The 22,145-nt window shown below is 47.2% G+C and overlaps 2 protein-coding genes across 3 annotated transcripts in view; one reads left to right on the top strand and one right to left on the bottom strand.

Moving 5' to 3' along the window:
- Window positions 1–22,145, bottom strand: part of LOC118504989 (coiled-coil domain-containing protein lobo) — a 150,592-nt gene that overhangs the window by 127,140 nt on the left and 1,307 nt on the right. The gene's annotated exons all lie outside the window — the stretch shown is intronic.
- Window positions 4,133–22,141, top strand: LOC118504988 (protein distal antenna). 2 transcript variants are annotated; one of them, XM_036040157.1, is made up of 3 exons: window positions 4,135–5,918; window positions 17,341–18,480; window positions 18,610–22,141. In XM_036040157.1, the coding sequence occupies exons 2-3, from the start codon at window positions 17,352–17,354 to the stop codon at window positions 20,397–20,399; spliced, it is 2,919 nt and encodes a 972-aa protein (XP_035896050.1). In that variant the 5' UTR covers window positions 4,135–5,918; window positions 17,341–17,351; the 3' UTR covers window positions 20,400–22,141. The 2 variants fall into 2 exon arrangements, with proteins under 2 accessions (XP_035896049.1, XP_035896050.1); XM_036040156.1 differs by having other exon boundaries at window positions 4,133–5,918; window positions 17,341–22,141.

Raw genomic sequence — 22,145 nt, 5'->3', positions numbered from 1 at the left:
AGCGAGTCCATACGCGTAGGTAGGAGCACCGACGAGGGACGCTGTAGTATGTTGCAGTAGGCAGCGAAAATGTGACCGAAAGGATACACTCTTGCAAGAATATTTGCGTATGCCTTCTTGTGCGACTCGCCCGTGCAAACATATTCGAGTTGTCATTTCCTCGAATGTGTTTCCTCCCCGTGTGTGTGTGTGTGGCGGCGATGCAATTTATCCCGGCTCATCGTTGTCGTCGCGACTCGGCGCGGATGGACGAACGATGTTGTTGGAGGCGACACACAGACGGCAAAAGGATAGAGCATATCCCACCCGTGGGCTTTATTGAAGAAATTGACAAAACAGCGCTTCTTTATCCTCTTCAATATCAGATCAAGCATCCAGGAGAATTAATTTTGTAGAGTGAAGCAAGTCTTATAGATTATTAAGGTAAGTATTCGGCTGAGTTACTTAAGAACTATGATATTTTTTATTACAAAAATTGTGTGAATTTTGTATTAATTTTTATAAATTAACTAAATATTGGTGCACAAACAAATGTTTGCAAAACATGTTTTAATGAACTAAATATTGGTGCATAAACAAATGTTTAAAAACATGTTTTAATTAACTAAATATAAAGTTTAAATATGGCCCACAAAGGTACACATTATGCATTTTTAAAGACTTATCAACAATAATACCAAAAATTTAAACTTTCTTCCATAAAACCATAACAACTGCTCATTTTTCTTAGATACTCCTCCGTGCTAAGCCTCTCCGCTAGGTCCATTGGCTTTACGTCAAATGTGCAAATCGTTGACTCAACGAAATACCCCCTCTCCCTCTTTCCACGTGCATGAAAATGTTCCAAACCCTCGCCTCCTCTCTCTTCTCCCATTCCTTTTCGCCCTCGCCAGCGAAAGAAAATCGTTCAAAAATCCCTCCGCAGGAAAACATCTCGGAGGCCCGGTTCGCGAACCATCCCGCTCAGTGTGAGTGGTCATTTCTTCGCGCGCGCGAACCATCCCAGTGCCAGTGTATGTGTCCGATTGTTTACGCTGTTGGCTCGGATGTTACTCCGCGTCCCAACCCCCTTCGCTAACCCTCCGTTCGCCTGGTTTATCCTTAATTCTCGAGACATCCTACAGCCGGACGCATCGTACTCATCGTCGTCGTCGTCGTCGTCGTCCTTTGTCTTGCACTCAAACTCACACACATGCATAAATCTCCGATCCGCGTGGACGATATGCCCACCGCCACCCTACTTTCTCCCTAGCACCGATACCCAACCACACTCCTCTCATGAATAATCACGCTCCATGTCGTTCCGTTTCCTTCGCAAATTTCAACTTCTCTTCAGCGCGCACCGTACACAGAAGAAAAGGCATCGCGGAGAGACTGTGGCTCTGTCCCGAATGAAGTTCTCTCATCGCTTCGGTATGTGTGTTCCTCCCCCTTTTATCCTTTCGTATATGCAATGCGAACCAATACCATCGCAACCGGGCCGACCGGTGTCCACGGAGCAGGAGAAATGACAATACAAACACCACGCTCTCTCTGCCGACCGCGTCCTCATTAGATTTCTTCCCTCGCAAAAACGGACACACGCCGTACAGCCGTTTGCTCCTCGCCCGCGTCACCCTCCCGTCGCTCTCTCCCTTCCCTTCCTACAAAAACTCATTTCTCTAAGGATACATCGTAAGGTATTCTTCGATGGACATGTGCAGGTCCAACAACGCACGACACTATTGCCTGGAGGGTGATCATCTCCCTTGCCATCTAAAATGCGCGAATCACTCCTCCCTTACCGGTCCCTTCTCCGGGTTCTCTTCCTCTCCACTCTCCCTTCCCGCACATCATCCCTCGTGCGTATTGGAAAAACGTCAATCGACGAAGACCGCGCGCGAGACTGTCCTGCTACCCTCATGAGACCAACCGGTCATGGGGCGACCGAAGAATAAGGTTCCAGGGAAAACGCCGCTGGTCATCTCATACCATCCCAGTGCACGTATGTGTGTGGCGAGCGTGTGTCTGTATGCTCGTAAGTGGATGAATGTGTGTAACGAATCGCGCACCCTGGCTGTCACCCTTCGGACGGACTTCGCGAATCAACTTTCTTTTTCTAAGACCGTGCCGTCCCTTCTCTACGTATTTAGCAAGGAAACCGCGAAATCCGCAAGACGGTAGATATATCGTTCCACCTCTCCGGTCAACCTTATTCTGAGCTACCCTGCTGTATACCACTGTAAGTCTTACACACACACATGCCCAGGGACGCATGCTGACCCCCGACCGTGAAGTGCTCGCCGGGAATGGACCTGGGACGTGTAATGATGGCGTCCACGGAAAACGAAAACGACCAAGAGTTCGCGAGGTTTTTCGCCTTCGGTGCTGCAAGCGAAATGAAACCAGCGGGATCGCGCACAAGGAACCTATCATTGCCAGACGTAGACCACACACGCGCGAACCCGCGGGAGATGGATTGCGAATTGTCGCTCGGAAAGCACTTGCATGTTGTGTTATTTGGACGTGTTTTGTGAACTACGGTGCAGGACTGGGCTTATTATCACAACTACCACTGTCCTTGGACACAATAGTCAATTTGGATTTGGATTTGGACGCAAGTTTTAGATCATACCTATGTATGGTAAACAGATTACAAGAAATTCTAGGTTATTTGATGGAGTTTTCTTAAGAAACTAGATCGAAAAACGAAAAGAGAATAACGTTCCACTCTAGGAGAGATCCTTATTTTTCTAGATTACTGAACAACATTATAACTTATATACCAATAAAGTTAGATTTATTGAGCTCTTCTTTTTTATAAAATTATTACTCCCTGATCAACAATTGACCGATGATATAAGAATCACAGCATGTTTTAAACGCTAGCTCAACTTAATAATAAGTCCTATATGTAGGCTACAAGGATTTTTTTTCCTACACCGGATCAAGTATGATCTTGCAGTACCAAGAATCAAATTCGCAGATGTTGCTTGAAGGATCAAATTAACTGCCGATATTAAAATTAGCGGTCTAAACGTTAACTGGCAGTACCTCCGATTATCATCTCTTTTTAAGACACTTTTCTAGAGAAACACGTTCTTCTACCGGCAAAATCACAAACACAAAGCAACAGAAACATCAAACCATAGTAGAAAAAAGCAACAAACAATAAACGTTCACACCGCGTCAGCTCAAGGTGCGTTTCCTGGCGCGATCTGTGAGGGTGGTACGACAAGAAGCTGCCAGCCCAGAGTGGAAGGATATAAGCGTGAACGGTATATAAACATGGCAAAAGATTTCTAACGGAAGGAAAGAAATAGAAGATCCTTACAGTCGGACTGACCTCTCTCACCGTAGTGAGTTAGTTTTGGTTTTGAGGGAGGATAAATGGTGGTGTTGGTGGTAGAATAGTTTCGGCGTTGATGCGTGTTGCGATAGCGCGCGCGTTTCGGACGTTACGCACCTTTCGTAGGTCCCCTCATTCGAGAATCACGGTTTTGAAATTTTGCAACAGCAAAAAAAACACATGCTCACTCACACATGCACACACTCACGCGTACGCACTGGCCAGTTTTGGACACTGGACATCTCTCTTTCTCTCACTCGCACGCGGTGTTTCAATCGAGTTTCCGGTGCAACACGCGCGCACACGCTTCATGCAAGGATACTGAGATTTCGCTTGGTTAGGCAGTGTTCTAGCAACTGTAGTTTTTGAAAAGAAGTATAATTTTTTGTCAGTTTAATAGTTTTTTTCTTTGAACTAAAATGTAAGGTAAAAATTAGAAAACAATAATTTTAGCAAAAGCTTTTTCTACTACATGAACAAAAATTAACAAAACACTCCACATCCTTACTGTACAGTTGTTAAAGGCACGGTCTTAGCCAGCGAAATTATTCTCCAACACCAAGCATGCTCTCACTCGCATTCTCGCTTTCTCTCTCTCCCTCTCTCTCGTTTTTTATCCTCCAACGATGCGTGTGCCGCTCTGCGGGTGCGAAGAGTGCAGCGCACAGGTCGCGGCTACTCTGTCCCGTTCTCGCTCCCGTTCGCCAAGAGGGAGAGCGCGACAGCTTCGGCTTACGAGTCAGCGAGCCGCACAGCTTCGGGTCATCTCGGGACGCGTAAAACGGGCCAACGGCACAACATCACTGGCACGCCAATTTCAATTTTATTTTACGCGTGCGAGGCGAACGGTGTGTATTCTTCGCGCTCCGCTGCTGCTAAAAACGCGCCACAAAAACACTCTGCCGCTGGTGGGGCTATTGCATCCTGCTCGGGACAGTTTGGTGTATCGAAAGTCCCGTGAAACGCAGTACGTGAAAAGTAATCCAGCGAAAATTAAATGCCACCTGTGGTGACACTGCATTTGTCGCTAATCGTAATTTGGTGGCGAAATAAATCGAAAAATCCGTGTGACTTGCCGTGTGAAAAACAGAATAGTACATGCAATCAAGTGAACGTGTAGCAAGGCAAATAAGTGAAAAAGGAATCCTATTGCATAAAAGGCAATTCTTTTGTGGATTTACAAATAAAAAGCCGAGTGAGCCGCGATGTAAAAGGCATCAAGTAAAACTCACATAAGACACAGTGACGACGTTGTCAAAAAACCGCGCATACACACACACACCCCCAAGAAAGCAATAATGCACCCGCGTTTTTCGTTATCGGCGTTCTTCTTGTGTCCGAGCGCGATCTCGTCTTCTTGTTCATTATGGGCGCTTTAGTGTGAAGCAGTCAGTACGACCGATCTGCAACTTGTGTACTGTGGTGGTGTGACCCGCATGGCGAACGTTCGCTATCCAACCGGCGAAACTCATTCCAACATCAGCAGCGAGGATCCAACACAATACATGCTCAACACCGCCCGTTGGGAATAGCTTATGAGCGTCATTTTCTTCCTGTCCAAAACTTTTCATCAAACCGAAACGTCACAAACGGTTGGACGCATAATAGCATGAGTGCGAATGTATTGTCCGCATGTCCATCATCACAGGGTTCGATAGCACAAACGAACGCGTACTCCTGCCGTGTGTTGTATGATTAGATACGCGCGCGTACCCGGCACCAACTGTGTGTAGAAGTGGTAGTGTAAGTGTCATATGTTCGGCGATCTTTCTTGCCTCCAAAAGGTGCGTTCTGCTGCTTGAGTATATGGGTGACTTTCGCGGTGTAAATGAGGATCGCGCGCCGTGTGAACGCAATGCGATAGATTACGCCCGGAGCGAAGTGAATGCGTGTGGGTAGGATTGTTCCTGCGAACGGACTGAAGATACTACACACAGCTCAGCTGTAAAGTGAGTTCAACAGTGTTTCGTACTGTGAGCTGTGACTACAGTTGTGGAATAAGTCCTACTAGTGTCCAGCAAAAGTGTTCATCAAGGAAGTCCTGAGGAGTTTTAGCAGTGTTTAACGTGCGTGCGGGTGTGTGTACTTGCCGGAGCGCAATGTTAAGCGGTCCTGAAGCATGCAAGTAGCGTGTTAGTAGCAAAGCAACTAATATAAGAAGAAGTGATCAAGTAATTGTACGCGCGAATCGCTTTTGTGATCGCCCGTCTTTGCGTGTGTGTGGTGTGCGTGTAAGTTAAGTTCTGAACCGACCCGTGCCGGGGTCAGTATCGGCCAGGAACGGTGGAGGTAACTAGCGCCACCGGCAGTGTCCACGGGCTGCAGCACGAGGGTGCCGGCTTCGTACTGGCCCGTAACCGCCAGCCGCCGCCACATCCCCCTCATCATCACCGGCAAAGGCAACGCCACCGTCTGCAGCAGCCCGACGACCAGCGGCAACTCACCGCGACGACGCTCACCAGCAGCAGCAACACTTCCTCCACCTCCCTGGCAACCGAAAGGTTAATTACGTTCGGTAAAATTAGGAGATTCCGGGAAACGAGTGCCGCCTCACCATCGTCGAGGACGTCGCCGGCAACGCCAAGTGCACGTAAGTTTACTTATCATATTGATAATGAAAGGTGTTGATATGGAAGGAGTATGGAAGGGGGAGTATGATAAAACAGTGGGGTCTTTTTAACAGGATCATTCGAAAGCAAACACACCATTCATGGCTAGGTAGTCCCGGATTAACACGCGGGACTTTAAATTCCCTGGAACGGAATCAACAGATGGGTTGTCCACAAACACATCCAAACAATTCACCTGAACCATGTTATTCACGGCGCGAGTTGGGATTTCCAATTTAAATGGATTGAACGATTAAATCAGATGTTCTCCTTGGAACACAGCCTCAGGAAGGCATTTCTGCATTCCGCGATTTTCTTTGCCCGTAGTTAGATAGTTGTGTCCTATGAATAGGGAGAGTCCAGATGGGATTTGTTGCTGGTGCTTTCGTGTTAGCAACCGGCATCGCAAAAGTCCTTGAGAAGTTCGAATCTGAACCTCTGATCATCCGTTCGGCCTAGGCATCAAATCGTATGACCGAGACGACTTTAGACCGTATTAAAATAAGAGACTTACGACAAAAAAGCAATGTTGACATTACATCCTAAGGCTCTCGATTTTTTCACTAGTGATGATCAGATGGGCATCAGCTTTTACCCAAAAAAAAAAACCTTAGGTCATCTATTTGTCTGGCAAAATCTGAGAACGCTTACACTTCTTCGCGCTCGTCCATCGAGGACAAATACCAACAGAAACGTGTCCACTCACAAAAAAGCGGCGCACACTCACACCAAACTCCAAGGCATTGCTTTCAAGAAGATAAGTTAACTCACAACAAGAAGGACCAACCGAACCCGGCCCGGGTGTGGGCTGGAGGCTAAATTTGTTGGTCAAATTTCTCCGTAGGTCGGTACGGTAGGCTTGCCGGGTCAATGAACTCTGGCCTCTAATTAATCGTGGAAAATTTCGAACCTCGAAAAGAATGTTCACCCACGGTGCACAGCACACAGCCCAGGCACTAATTTTGTGGTAGGAGTAAGAGCTGAAAGCCCTTGTCCCCTTATGTCGTCAAGTCGCGTATTCGCATTGCCGTTGCCCCAAACAGACCGGTGCGATCGATTAGCCGCTTGGAGGAGATGCGAAGACAAACGAAATGACATCCTCATCTCAGCCCAAAAACACAACTGTGCACCTTTTTCCAGGGGGTGTGTACAGTGGTGTGGTGGCAGTGGTGCGTGCGGGGTAGTTCCAAAAGCGCAGCGGATAAAGGGAATAAATTCCCTGCGCTCTGACACACATACGCGCGGCTACCTAATTTGTGACGGGAGTTGACGGTTGCCTTGCTTTTTTTTTGCTCTCGCTCAACGACTTTTTGTACCCCAAGACACGGAGTTTTTGCTTGTTTCATTTCGTCTTGAGTTTCGTTTTTTTTTTTTTGCTCTGTATTATCCTGTCCCCTTGTTCCTGCGAAAATGACGCATCGCCGGGGTGATGAAGGCGGTGGTGGTGGTGGTGGTGCATTTATTATGGCCGGTCAACACCACCAACGAACTGGAGAAGCAAAAAAGAAACCGAAAATAGACCCGAGACGCGAAACTCTCGAGCCACAGTAGTCGGTAGGGTGGGCTACGGGGGCGGAGAACAGGGCCGGGGCGGCAGGCAATCGCTGAAATCTCGTAATGCGCACCGGGGGTACATTTATGTTTTTGTCTTGTTGTAGTCGACGGTGTTGTTCTCCTTTTTTTTTCGTTGGAGGGACTTTCGGGTCCCCTTCGACGTTTGGTTGGATGTCCGCGAATGGCTGCGTGAAGTCTGGAAGCTTACCGGCCCTTAGGGGTAGTTCTTGGAACTGTCGACTGCAGCAGCAGCATGTACACGGGGCTCGACAAGACACGCCACGTCCTCGGCGATGTTTTTGACGGTGGCAACCGCGTGATAATGGCGGATGCACGAACACAGCAAAGAAAATCGACGTCAGGACACACGGCTAGCCAAGGACGCGAGGTGGAGGAAGAAACTGAGGAGAGGAGTGCCCAGTTTAATCCAGGCACGCTCTCACTCGCGGATCGGATGTCCGAAAACTCTTATCCTTCCCTTTTAGTAGCGGCTAACAGAAAAAGGCAGGCCTCACTACTCCCGTTGCCATGCCTCCCGCTACCACCTGCGCCATCTTAGTTCTGAAGAAAAATCCACGGTGTGGTGGTCAGGAATTGGATGGGAGTCATCAAGAAGCAACCGCACCGCGCAAAAAAAAGAAAAACACGAGGAAAAATAAATAGAACCGAAAAAGAAAATGCGAGGACCCCGGGCAGCCACGTACCACACATTCGGTTGAAGGAAGCAAGATGGAAGAAGGAGACGGTGCAGCGAAAAATGGACGCCACTGCACAAAAATCCAAAACACATCACCCTCCTCATCTCTCGCACATACACTCCCTCTGTTTTTTTTTTTCTGCCATCCGGCTCTGCACGCGAAAGGACATTCGAGAGAAAAACGGAACGGTCCTTTTTTTCGCGGCCGACTAACCTCTCCCCATCCTCCGGTGGGTCCTCACCCTCGAATCTTCACCTCCACCAAGCGGATGGATGCTGCGAAAGAAAAGGGACGTGAAAGGAAGGTCTGGAGGCAGGGCAGGGCAGGTAGGAAGGTCTAGGAGAACTGCGGAATCTTGCCACCATAAGTCGCTGCTAGCGTGTCGGAGGGACGATTTGTGGATGGGAGACAAGAAAACAAGGGGGAGCTGACGCAGAGACGTGTCCACCACTCGTGCATGTATGTGTGTGTGTGTGCTGAGTTTTCCGATAGGTTTTCTTTTCGCGTCTCACTCTTTCTTCACGAGCTCTACCCCGTCTTCCTGCGCTGGGCGATGGCTTTTTTTTTGTTTTCTTAGCTCCCCTTCAACCGTTCGCGCTCTTGGCAGGACATCGCGTACTTCTAGTGCTATTTTACTTCTGCTAGTTCCCTGTCCGTCTCCGTTCTTCCCTCGGTCTCCAACGCTTCTGTGTAATGCGCACAGTTGACCAAATTACTAAGAGGGAAGCAAGTGGAAGCGAGAGTGGCTGGGTGGGCGGCGAAATAGTGAAGACTTTTGGGACGTTCGTCTAGCACAGATGGGAAGGCTAAGCAGGGAGCTGTGAGCTGTGGAGTGTGTAGCGTAATATTTTTTTGGCTACTTTCTCTGATTTTTTTTCCTCCCCAAAAACATTCAAGGCTTTACCTTCTAAAGCGCTTCAAGATTTCTACCCTTGGTCGCAAACTAGCCTCTTTGCTTGCTGCTCATACTCCGGACACCATCACCAACAGCACGGTTTTAGGCTTTGGTAGCAAAACATCCTCGCAACTGTCCGGTGGCCATTTTGCGATAGGCTTTTTTGTTTTAGTGCGGCATGTCCTTTTTTGCACGACATTTTCTCCCACCTATTTTTCGCGATGTGTGATGTGTGTGGGTGTAAGTGTATTCGTTAACGCATCTGTACCTTTGTTGGGGCTCTTTTTTTGCTTATTCTGTTCGATTAAGAAAGTGTTTTTTTTTTTCGAATGGACACGGTGCTTTCGGAGTTACGGAAGAAAATTCTTGTCACTTGCTTTAGTTTTTTTATGTGCTATTGATTTGTTGAGGAATGTAGCTCAGTATGTCTGGTCGAACGTGGAAATAAATCGATTTAATAGGAAGTTTTCTATTGAGCGAGAAAACCAGACACAACTTGACATCTGTTTCGGGAGGTATTTCTTAATAAATTAGCTAATGATGAAGGAATATCGCGTCACAAAGGACTGTTGGAAAACAACAAGAATATCCTCAAAACTTACAACAAAGCTCACAAACGTCCAGCGAAAAAAAGGTTTCGTTTCATGTACATGCACATGCCACCTTTTTTTCTACTTGCAATTATTAGGCCCCGCTTCTTCCAACTCTTGATGATTTCAAGCGGTTTTTTACTACACCAACCTGCTACCCTAAAGCGCACGAAGTGGCTGTTGTTCGAGGCTTAGCAGCAAGCAAGTGAAGCAAAAAAAATCCCCCAACCTAACGTCTGCATTTGGCTGTCCCACAGCTCAGCTTGGAATTCAAAATTATGCACCTTTTGCCCACTTTTCCTTCAGAAAACTTCCTCTCGCTAGGTTCAAAAAAAGGGGGAAACATTCTGCACATACACGGCGACACGGGGACCCATTTGCACGCACACCCTTTAGGGCGCCGCGACGATAGTGGCACCAAACCGGATGGACATCGCGTGGGTCCTTTTCCTGTGCAAAGGGGGTCGGCGACAATGGTGCAAAGTAAGTGTGACGCACACACAACCGTGGCAGCGAATGGCGGAAGTCGATTATCCCGGTGTTCTTGGTCCGCGTGTGTAGAACGCTCAGTCCGGACACTGGACTGGCTTCGCGAAACACAAGAAGGACACCAACAAAAAACAGGGGTGTTTAATGTGTCTGTTTGTCGCTGGGCAGCGTGAGTCTGAGCTTTTCTTGCTCGCTACGGCACGAAAACCGCGAGACGTGTGATTGTGTCTTGGGATCGTGTTGTCCTCTCCGGTCCTTGCCCTAAAAAGCCGTTAGAAAACGACAATTTTGCTTTCGCGCCACCAAAGCACACACACAAACGTGCATAGAGAGGTATTATAATAAAACACGCAAGGTGGAAAACAGGGCTTCTATTGCCCTGTTTCCAGCCCGAAATGAAGGGGTCTGTCGTCCTTTCGCACCGGACGGTGCAAACCTGTATTTTGCGCGACTGTGCGGTTCCCGTTTTCGCGTCTGTTTTTAGGAATCGCGAATCGTGAATGCATGCATATACATTTTTTTATTGGTTAGGTCCAACCTAACGCCCGACAGAATGTAGGCCCAGCGGAATATCCCAAAGAGAAAACAGTAAAATGTTAATTTAACAATTTATTAGACCATTTTTTCTCTCCACCAAAAAAAAGGGATCTCGCTTTGTCTCCTCTAACGGGGTTGCGAAGATATCCCTCGTTTGATATGTGTTTTAAATGCATTTTTGCATTTCGCTAAATAGCGGTCCAACGCGTCTACTATTATCGACAAGAGAAATGGGAAGGAATGGAACAGAGGCACTGCAAAACAACAACAACAAAAAAACACCAACAACCGTTATTATGTTCCTTTCGGATTGCTTCAAGGGATCGATTGATTCGTACCAACGCCCAGCAACAGCAAACAAAAAAAAAAACAACAACCCTTAAAGTCTCCTAACACACAGACCCCAAAAAAACTCGGACTGCTGCCATCAGGCCAGTGGTCAATTATGTTGGCCTCTTTTCGTATTCGCTCCTTCTTGTGCGGTTGGCGACCGGTCTAAACGCACGAGATGCAGCCGAATTAGACGGTGTTTTGAAGAGTGAAAAATATTAGGCCTGGTTGAATAGGCCGAGAATTTCGCAGAAACGTGAGCCTCTTCTAATTAAGATGGCTTTAGTAGAAAAGGGATTTTTTTTTGCTTTTGGTGGATCGAAGGCCTAATACTCCACGTGCGATTTCCCCTTATTGTCTGCTATCTCTGCGAAGGACTTTCCTCGCGGATTTTTTTTTTCTTGTTGAAGCTCTTTATCTCACTCACTTTTTTGCATCCATATCAGACTCGATCGCGATCTTTATTACTTCGGTACGGATTGACCTTCGTCTCGAGTCTGCAGAACGGACGAATGGACCAGAGACTTTCAATTTGCGTGTTGGCGAAATTTACCGTTTTTCGACGCTCGACGAAAATGGCTCTCTGTGGTTGGGAATAATGTCCTCCGGGCGTAGACCACGGTATGGAACTTGTCGATTTTGCTACACTGTGTTTTGGTTGCTGCTTCTCGGTCGCATCATTAGGATCCTTCGATGTTGAAGGGCCTAATCAATGCGTCAAAGTGCGGCAGCCGAAGAAATTAAGTCAATTATGAAAATACGCCAAACGCATCGTTTGACACACGGCCGGGCGGTATCGGTTTAGCCCGCCGAAGCCAGCGTTTTTGCAAGGTGAACGCTACTGACCATTTTCCCGAACGCAAAAGAGCTTTGGAGGTCTGCAACACATTCCAGCGAGTGGAGTCAGTGGAATGCATATTTATGCAAATCAATTTTTTAACTGATAAAATGTATAGCAATTAGGCATTGGAATGTTTTTTGATAATTCGGAAAAGTTAAAAAAATACATCAGTCGGTCTTTTAATATACCAACCACTTACAACTTAAAGATAATAAGTAATGCAGTAAGCGGACTTCAAAAGACTCATACGTCGTCAAAAACATTTTCGGGCCAATTGAGACTCGAATTCGATTTCAAATAAATTGATCTATCTTCAATGAAGTCTTTTTTTCAAGTGATTTAAAAATATAATGTCAATATTAATATTTATTATATTACTATTGTCTAATATTCTAGTTTGAATATACTCCATTCTAAACTGGTATCATTATTTATATGTTCCGGCTCTGTAATCCCTTCGCGCGCTAATCTAATTGATATTCATATATCCCCTGTACTGCATGAAACAGAACTGCAACAGACGTCAGAAATGTGCACGTTTGCAGAAAATCGACTATTTTAGAAAAGTAAGATGAGACAAGTAATTCTACCTGGCAGCAACAAATACAAATCAATTCATTTATGATTTACACAATGTACGAACCGAACCGAAGCGGTGTGTGAGTTTTGTGTTGGAAAAGCATAAAAGCATGAGGAGAAAAATATAATTAACTGCCAACCTGTTGCATGCACCATCGAGAACGAGAGTGCCGGCGTCGACTGACAGTTTATGCTAGAGCAAAGCAAATGCCGAATGAGCTGTGTGTGGGTGGGTTGGGTGACGGCTGCTCCAAGGTGTGGGTGTGTGGGAATAGGTTAGTTATGTGTTATTATGTTGCCTTTCAGCCGTACGGAAGTTCGTGCACAATAATGCGCTCGCTCAATGCTCGCTCTCCACATGTACCCTGCTCATCAACCGGCGGGCGGCATGTAGGTGGGCAAAATCGATGTTATGTTGTTAAAACGCTTAGGGACGATGATTATGATGATGATGATGCTCTCGGTACGATTGCTGGTGGATATGTTGCGGTGGAAAGACTAAAGACAGGCGGCAGAGTTCACACCAGAGAGCAAGAACAACATCAGCCCGACGCAGACGTGCAACTGTCCCAACAGCCCTTGACAGTTCCTCCATCAACTGCATCGTCTGTAGTGGCAGTGGTAGTAGCGTGTATCAAAACACAAACCAAGCCACCCGGTGAACAACGCTTCGCCGAGTGAAGGGTGGAAAGTCGAGACAGAACGAAAACAAAACTTCACCAAACAGCGAACAGTCAGAGCAGGCAGGACAAACGATCCGAACCCATCGGCAGGAACGGGAGTCCGGAGACCATGAAAAGGAAACATAAAGAGTAGAACCATAAATAAATCAAATCGTAAAAAATACACATAACTTTTATCGGATGATACTGCCGCTACTAACACTACTGTTGCTGCTACTTCAACCTTCTGTTTTCCCGGGAAAAATAACCAACCTCAAGTGGACGTAGTAGAGCAAGAGCAGGTTTGTGTATTTGTAGGAGACTGGTGCGGTTGTCGGGTTAGGTTCCTTCAGCTGTTTTCGGACAAATCCAGACAACGGCTTATAGTAGCCTCATCCACTACATAACTACTATAGACGAGATCGAAGCCACTTACACCCAGCCCACACAGACACGAATACACACACACTTCCTGTCTGGAGCAAAAGGAAAGTTTTTTTTTCCCTTCTGTGTTTCATTGAATTTTTCCTCCCAAAGTATATTGGCCAGCTAAAACCATTTGTTGATGGTCCCGCCGTCGCTATACGTTTGTCTGTGTTGGATGGTTAAATACGAAAGGATGTTTTCCGCCACCCCGGGTTTTTTTTTCTTTTCCTACGGTATCCTTTTCCAAGAAAGAATTAAACGTCCGGGATGATGTTTTTGGTCTGGAGGTTGGAGCGAGATTCCTGAAGAGGAGATACAGACGAAGTGAAAGTCTCCCAAACACGCAACCAAGCATGGAATTTTTCTTGGGTTTTTTTTTCTTTCCTTCTCATGTTCTGTGTTTTGCATGCAAAGATTGGAAAAGGGCCTTGGGGAGGGATTCTTAAGGGATTCCGCTTCTCGTTGTGCGTGCTAATAAGCTGGTGCGTAACAATTAACGCGCTTTTTCGATCGTTTCACATGTAGCATTATTGTCTCGGGTGTCTTGTCTGACGGTGCTTGAAGCTTATTAAATCAGGATCGAGCACGAGATAATGTGATGATAATATGCAAACAAGGCAAGGCTCCAATGAATTGATGGGCCAAGATACATACAAGAAGCTGCAAGTGAAGTGTTGCATTAAAGGTCTGTTGCAAAAATTGCATATTAATTCGAAAAAAAGAATGGGCAATTTTAAATCTTTCTGTATGTTTCTTGCTGCAACAGAAGATATTGCATCCTCTTGGCGCATGATAACGATATATTGCAAGCAGCAACTACCTGTTCAGCGTGGGGAAAACATCCCCATAACACGCTGGCAAGAGCAAAAAAAAGAAACGAAATAATTGTAACGAACGATACCAACACTTCTCTATCGTGTGATACTTTCACTTTTACTCCCACCAGGGCAAAGACAGGGAAATGTGAAAATAGAACAAAACGAACCAAACAACCCGTACACGTTGAGCAAAATAAAAATCCATTCCTTTAACTGCACAGTCGGCCCCGACTCGGCACCAGCAAAAGGAGAATGGAAAACGGTTGGAAAAAGAATGAATGGGGTAGTGCGCCCAACCCCCACCGCGCCCACAGAACAATAAATTTCAGTAACGAAAGTAAAAGTTTTTGTGTGTGTGTGTTGCCTGCTTCCTCCTGCATTAGTTGCTGGCTCTAGGACAAAGTAGTTCAACTCTATGATAGTGTCTGTGTGTGTCTGTGTGTATGACTCGGGTTTGTTTATATGAATTAATGCGAGGAAAAGTGAATTTTTCCTCACTGTCATGGTCAGCAAAAGGAGTCAGAAGACGCTTCGGGTGTTGAGCTTTCTTTTTTCATCCCTTGAATGAGGAGGTTGGAAGGGATGCTTTTTTCATCCCCTTCCTTCTTTAGATGTGATGAACATTTTCCCGACCGCATCCCACACACTGCACCCCACTACTTGTGTTGAAGGAAAACGTGCGGAGCATACTTAATAGTAGCATAATGCGCTAGCACGCCTGTGTGTGGCGTCGGCAGGATGAAACGAGTCCGGGTGTTACTATAGGGGGGTCATTGGGAAGATTCAGAGTGAAAAGAAGAAGAAAAAGAAAAGCAAAAAAACAGACACAACAACACAACCACACAATGCACCTCGACCTCGGCCAGACAGAATAAAAATAGGACAGACCAGAGAGCGATCCTTGCACTTTCCACAATGAAGCGAGGAAAAAAGCGTATTACATAAAAATTGCAATTGCAAAGATGTGCCCTGCTTCTTCAATGTCCCTCCACGATGCGCATCCCATGCCCTTTGTTCAATTTTTTCGCACCTTAACACAACAATAGACAATCTCCCTTTTAGCTGCTTTTGCTTGGTGGATGTGGTGCGAGGCATTGAGATACTTGCTGTATACAAAAGAGTGTAACGGAAAGAGAAAAAAAAACAACCCGCCATCCATACAATGCATCTCTATGCAAAACTTCTCCTTCTAACCAAAACTATATGACCTTTCTGGAAAATAGTGTGGCACAAACACACACACACACACACATCCCGATTCGTAAATACACGTGGCCGGTAGATGCGCATGAGGGCACTTTTCCTATATTTTCATTTGATTCGATTCAGTTTCGGGTTTGTGTCAGAAAAAAAAATTAGACAACCGTTCCCTACGAACGGTCAGCATTTTAAAATTTTCCCCACACAAACACATGCAGCTAAATTTTCTTGTATGTAGTGCACTGTTACTTTTTTTTGTTTTCTCGTTCTTAAAAAGAAAGAAAGAGTAAACAAAAATTTGCAAATAAAGCCTTTTGCAACCAGCAAGGGTGCAAAAGGGACAATCGCACTCAACTGCATCTGCATCTCAGCATTATTAGCAGCTGGATGCATTCGAGCGCAGTTGTTGTAGTGGGTGCCTACAGCATGCTAGCCGTTGTATATAGGTACGTGGCTTGTGTATGTGTGGTCGCTTTATGTGCGGAAAATTTGTAAACATCACAAAACATGGACGAGACAGCGCGGAAGGGGAAAAACAGGGTTAGAGGGTTGCAAAACGAGGGATGAAATCATCGGCCAGGGAGAAAGAGTTCCATTAAATTAATCGAGAGCAATCGAGAGAGTGGCGAACCGGAACTCGCCTTTTGCGCTCGTGAGTGACGCCGATTTATGAATGAATGCGTAGCTCACCGTGCAAACACTGGAATGTTGTTTCCCCTTTTTCGGTAACAGGCACGGGGATGCGTGAGTTCCAAGTTCCAGCCAGAGTGACGTGCAAAGTCTCAATGTTCCTTTTTGTGAGTGGCATTAGCTGAAGGGAGCAGAGTTGTGATCCCGTAAAGTGGAACGAGACAACAAACTTCCGTTCGCAAGCGAGATACCACGAGTGTGTCCACATGGGAAGCGGCGAGACCCATCTCGATTGGTCAGCAGCAGCAGCTTTGGGGAGCAGGTTAGCGTTTGAGACGCGCGCATCATCACAAATGCACCAGCAAACAAACAAAACCCAACGTCCGCCTCTAGTGTAAGCAGTCACGCTATAGCTGCAGTCGCTGACCTCCAGACCCACAGTAGGGGAGCAATCCTTGGCACAGACGAGCTTGGGGAAAAATGGTCAGAAAAAGAAAAGCGGTCAGTTCATCAGCACCCACCAAAATGGGGAAAATTTCCCGTTTTTCTCTATTAGGTTCTGTTGGATTTTTCCTCCTTTTTTCCGGAGGGCGGTACCATATAAAGACACGTGCTGTTGGTGCGTGTGTATCTTTGGGGGATACACATGCTGTATACACGCTTGGTGGAATGTACGCATTGAAGCTCACCTAACTCTTTTGCGAGATGTCCACAAAGATATAAAGCGCTGGCTGTGGTGCGTAACCGTTATTGGTTCCCGATTTGCATATCCATCCTAATTGTGCGTTGATGCACACACTCACGCAAGTACTACCAGAAGAGCGTAGTGGTTGGAGAGATTTGAGGATGCGTAGATTTCGTACACCATTGGCTGAATCGGCCCGCGTGCATGTACTACCCGTTAATGGTAAGGAGCAAAATGTCTCCTCATGAGGGACATTCTGCAAAACGGAGTGAGGTGTTTTATGTTTTATTACGTGCAAATATTCCCCATAATGTTGTTCATGTGAGTTCCTGGGCATCTTTGGTTTTAGCTATCCACGGACGCTTAGAGATAATATGCTCTCAGAATTTATCTTTGCTACAAATCTGCTATATATCTTTTCATCTAAATTAATCCAACTCTTCCATGTTCTTGCATTCCCTACTTTCAGAATCGCTTCTGATGATGATGATGGCAACAGCGACGAAGGGCAAACGCCCGCTCCGTCACCTCACGGCGACGGATAAAATCGACGCTATCCAGCGGATCCACGATGGCGAGTCGAAGGCGTCGGTGGCGCGGGACATCGGCGTACCGGAGTCGACGCTACGTGGCTGGTGCAAGAACGAAGAGAAGCTACGCTACATGTCACGCCAGTCGGTGGAAAACGCGGAAAAGCTCAGCAACGAAGCGACGGCAGCCGCCCTAACAGCGGCCGCTGCTGCCGAGCTGTTCAGTGGACCGCCCGAGAAGCGGCTGAAGCTCGAATCGGCCATGTTCGGTGGGAATGGCAAGCTCAAGTACGACGACAGCTTCTACAAGGTAGCGGCCGCAGCTCGTGGATCTCTGAACGGGCTCGATCTGTCCGGCGGAGGAGGCGGTGCTGGCGGTGGTGTCGACAAAAATGGACCACTCGGTGTGTCCGGTGGGGATATTATCATGAACGGGTTGGCCGGTGCATCGGCAGCTGACTTCAGTCAATTTGCAAAGACAGCGGCCGAAATTTCGGCCCTCAGCAAATCGAAGGCGTACGGTGCGGATCTCAGCAAACACCATCACCACGGCGGAGATCCAACCAAGTCCGATCATCACCTGTCGATGGCGGCCATCAGTCCGCTAACGAGCCTCAGCCACCTGTCGGGCATGTCCGGGTTGGGCCAGAGTCCGCTGGCACTAAGCTTCAACGATATCGCTACCAATCTGAACCTGATCGCACAGCTCAACAACAACCACAACCTGGCGACTATGTCCAGTTTGGCCGGTGGGCTTAATACGGCGGCAGCTGCTGCTGCTGCCGCACAGTCCCTGCGTAACGTTCGTCCCAAGGGTTCCGGAAGCTCGGCGGCAAATAACAACGGTTCCGGCGTAGGTGCAGGAACCGGTCGGGGTAGCAACCTGCAGGACAATGGCAATGGTGCTGGAGGAGGAGTTGGAGGAGGCGGAGGAGCAGGTGGCGGCTCAGGACCCGGAAACAATACGGACAAGTCGGTGTCGTCGTCGGGTGGCAATTCGACCGTACCTTCACTCACGGTGCGCAATCTGGCCAAGCTACAGCAGCAGAAAAGCTCGTCCGGCGAGCTCCTCGGTAACGGTATGCTTCACCAACAGTCTCACGCTGCTGGGCTATCTAATCTGTCTGAGCAGTATAGAAAATCCAGTAACCAATCTAGCAATCCCGCCACTAGTACACCCACTACAACCACTACCAATGCTTCCGTAGGTCGTGACTCGAATGCCGCCCCCGTCGACGATGCGCTCTGGTACTGGCTCAAGTCGCAGCAGGCGATGCTCGGACTGAACAATCTCTACACGGCGTTACCCCGCGCAGCCAGCCACAGTCCGCCGACGCCGCCACCTCCGATGGGTCTCACATCCGTAACGGTCGGTGCTGGATCCCCGAATCACGCCCAGACTACGCTTCCTCCGACAGCACACACTCCGCATACACCGCCACCGCCGCTTGTTGGTCCACCGCTCGTCAGCACCCCGCAACCCACGCCACCCTCATCGGCCCCGTCGCTTACCCCCGAAGACACTAAGAACTCGTCCTGGTTCTGGCAGTGGTACAAAACGTTCGGCGCTTCACTAATGCCTGGTGGAACCGCTGGAGGTGCTGGACCGGGAACGCCCGCATCGGACAGTAAACAACATCTGCGCGAACAACAGCAGCAGCAGGCCGCCCAGCAAGCAGCAATCGCAGCTGCTTTACATCACCACAACAACAACAACTCGCTAAGCCAGCAGAACCAGAACAACAGCCCTGCGGGGCAGAAAGGTAATGGTGGTGGAGCAGCAGCAACCGCAGCGTCCCTGACGGCGGCCTACGAAAACATCCTGTACTCGCAGCTGACCAAGGGTTCGTCGGCAAACGCAGTCGACACTCTGAACAACAATCATCATCACCATATGAACCATCATCTGAGCGCTCATCTGAAGAACGAACCTATGGATCTCAATATGAGCGGTACAAACGATGGTGATTCGAAGCCGGAGGATCTGTCGAACCATCACACCACCATTGGAAAGGATCGGATGGGCGCAATCGGTAATGGTGGAGATGAGCGGCGTTCCCGATACCACCACAACTCTCCCAGCCGACCTTCATCCGCCTCATCGGTGGCTTCTTCGTCGATGAGTGCTCACGGATCACGGGACGGTGCGGAACATATGATGCCACCGACGCTGGCACGCGCTTCTGAAGATCGGGAAGACGATGAAGTAGCGGCTCTTGATGATGCTGAAGAGCGCAAACTAAGCTCATCCACTACTGTCGTGGAAGCCACATCCACCGACGGTGCGGACACTAGCGGTCTTAAAGAGAACGACGGTGAGGAGGAAGATCGGGAGGATCGTAACGAGAGCGGCTCGCGTGTGAATGAGGATGATGAGGGTGTTGTTCAGGCCGATCAGGAACAGATGCCAGAGAAGGACAGAAAGCATCGCTCGGGTGCTTTGAAACGTCGCCGGTGTTCGTCGGCAGAGCTCGTCGAGGCAAAGGAAGCGCTGGACAACATTCTGTTCAGTGGTAACAGCAATGACCGTTGCTCGACTGTTAGTAGCGTAGCTGCATCGCCACCACCGCCGCTACTGTCAATGGTTGTGCGTGGACGATCCGCCAGTCCGATTGGTACGACGATCGGTGAACACAACGGAGCTGATGGATTGCTGCATCTCGATGGCAAGGGCGACACAACCGGGGATGAAGCTAAGAGTGAAACATCGGAAGACTCAAACCACCTCCAGCGCCAATCAACGCTTACGCCGGTGACGTCCGTGGCCGTGGCAGACATCCGCAACTCTGCCGAAGCAGTGGAACACGGTGAGAAGTTCCTAAAGTGGCTCGAAGCCTGCAGCGACCCGAATGTGACCGCGATGCAGGTGATGCAGTTCAAGTACCTGCTCAACAGCATCAAGCTGAGCGCCGAACGGCAACTGCAAACTGCCACGGCAGCCAGTGCTTTGGCCGGTAGCGGTCCCGAAGAACGCACTCGTATCCGGAAGCGCAAGTAAAAAGGTAGCTACGAAGGATCCGTTCGTACTTAGCGTAATTGTACATAGTGAGTGAGGTATGGCATCGTTTGTCCAGCCGACGAGCATACTGGATGGTGTTGTTTGTTTTCGATTCAATTCGAACGGCACGGTGGGTTTATAGTGTCCCCAAAAAGTCGAGTGAGTCGGAGTTGTAAAGTGGAAGGCATGATGTCACTGCGCCCTATAATGTAAGACGGTCTATACAAATTAAGTAGTTGAATTTTTTCATTTCTATACATTCCCCAAGAAACGAACAAACCCCGTCTTGGCTTAAAGATGTTTTGATTTTTCGTTGATTTTCTGAACCTTTTGTACAAGTAGCACTTAGAATGCATTCCTAGCTGCAAAATTGATCTTCCGTTTCCACTTTCATTCCCAATTCTCTTTATTTGCTAGTTGATCCGTTATATCTTGTTAATAAGTTTGTAAATAGCGTTCGATAATAGGAGCACAAACGAAATGGGAAATTCGAACTAAATACAAAAAAGAAACTGGCCAAAGCAAACCACTCTGTAGGGTTGGATATTGTTAGATGCACTTTCGGAGAATGAATGTGAAGCTGTGGGACATGGGTTTATCGTCCCCTTACCCAACCGATAGATCAAGATGAAGATGCCAAATGTACAACCTTCTTAGAATGCACATTAACTTATGTAATTTATCTGAAAGGCCGATGATGGATGCGGTGGAAAGGAAGCTAACAGAAGAGGCGCGAGAGCATTAAGCACCACCAGCGTATCAATTAAAGTTAGTGGTGAAAACTGGGCCCCTTTTCTGTATTTAAGTTTACATGCAAGAGATCTCGTACAGTATGACGGTTTATCGCTGTTTCTTCCCCTCTCAGATAATCTGGAGATCCTTACGCTCCTGCGCACTGAATGGATGTTCTTATGTATATTTTTTGCTCAAGCATCAACATGAAATCGTAACCTAAGCAAACATATTCCAATCTCTAAACGGTAGTAAAGAAAAAGGCGATTAAAAACAATGGAGGTGCGCATCATTCCTCACACTAGTGAAATGAGTATGTCAAAGATTGGGAAAACGCAGCACAAACTAGCCACGATGAACTAAAAAACACACACCCAAACTGGTGATCCGATATTTAGAAAAGGTCTCGGATCAATCCAATTCCTGTGACAAAATTCCATTCTCGTGTAAGTAAAAGTTCAGGCCGCCGAAAGAGGGAGCAAACCGAATGTGAGGGGAATAAGCGGAAAACGGGAGTCAAAACCAGCGCTAAACAAATTAAGAGGAAAAAGATATATAATTATATATATACACACAAAAACACACAATTCTATATATATATACATAAATTTAGGCGAAAACAAAAAGACGATTTAGGCAGCGCGGACAAACAAATGTCATTGTGATTTTTTGGACTATTTCCTAATAAACGAAAAATTCCTCTAGGCGAAGAAGAAGAAGAAATTAGGGAAAAATAATGCGTAATGGCGCGTTAGTGTGTTAGCGAGCAGTAGCATTAGGATAACAATTAGCCTGCGATTAGATGCGAACGATGATGGGGGCGAGTGGCGTGTAAAAGAAAATCTTTGCAAAAGACACAAAAAAAGAAGAACAAAAACACTGATATTCCTATGTATAAACAAAACGGTGAACTAATGTAAAATTTGAACTCTATCACTAAAAGAAAATGTTGAACATACATAAATGAAATTTGCGAATACACACACACACTACATTAACAAAACTGGAAATCTA

Source organism: Anopheles stephensi, chromosome 2 (assembly GCF_013141755.1).
Source record: "Anopheles stephensi strain Indian chromosome 2, UCI_ANSTEP_V1.0, whole genome shotgun sequence".
Taxonomy (NCBI): domain Eukaryota; kingdom Metazoa; phylum Arthropoda; class Insecta; order Diptera; family Culicidae; genus Anopheles; species Anopheles stephensi.
Note: the sequence above shows the minus strand (reverse complement) of the source record. Positions and strands in the feature narration are given on the sequence as shown.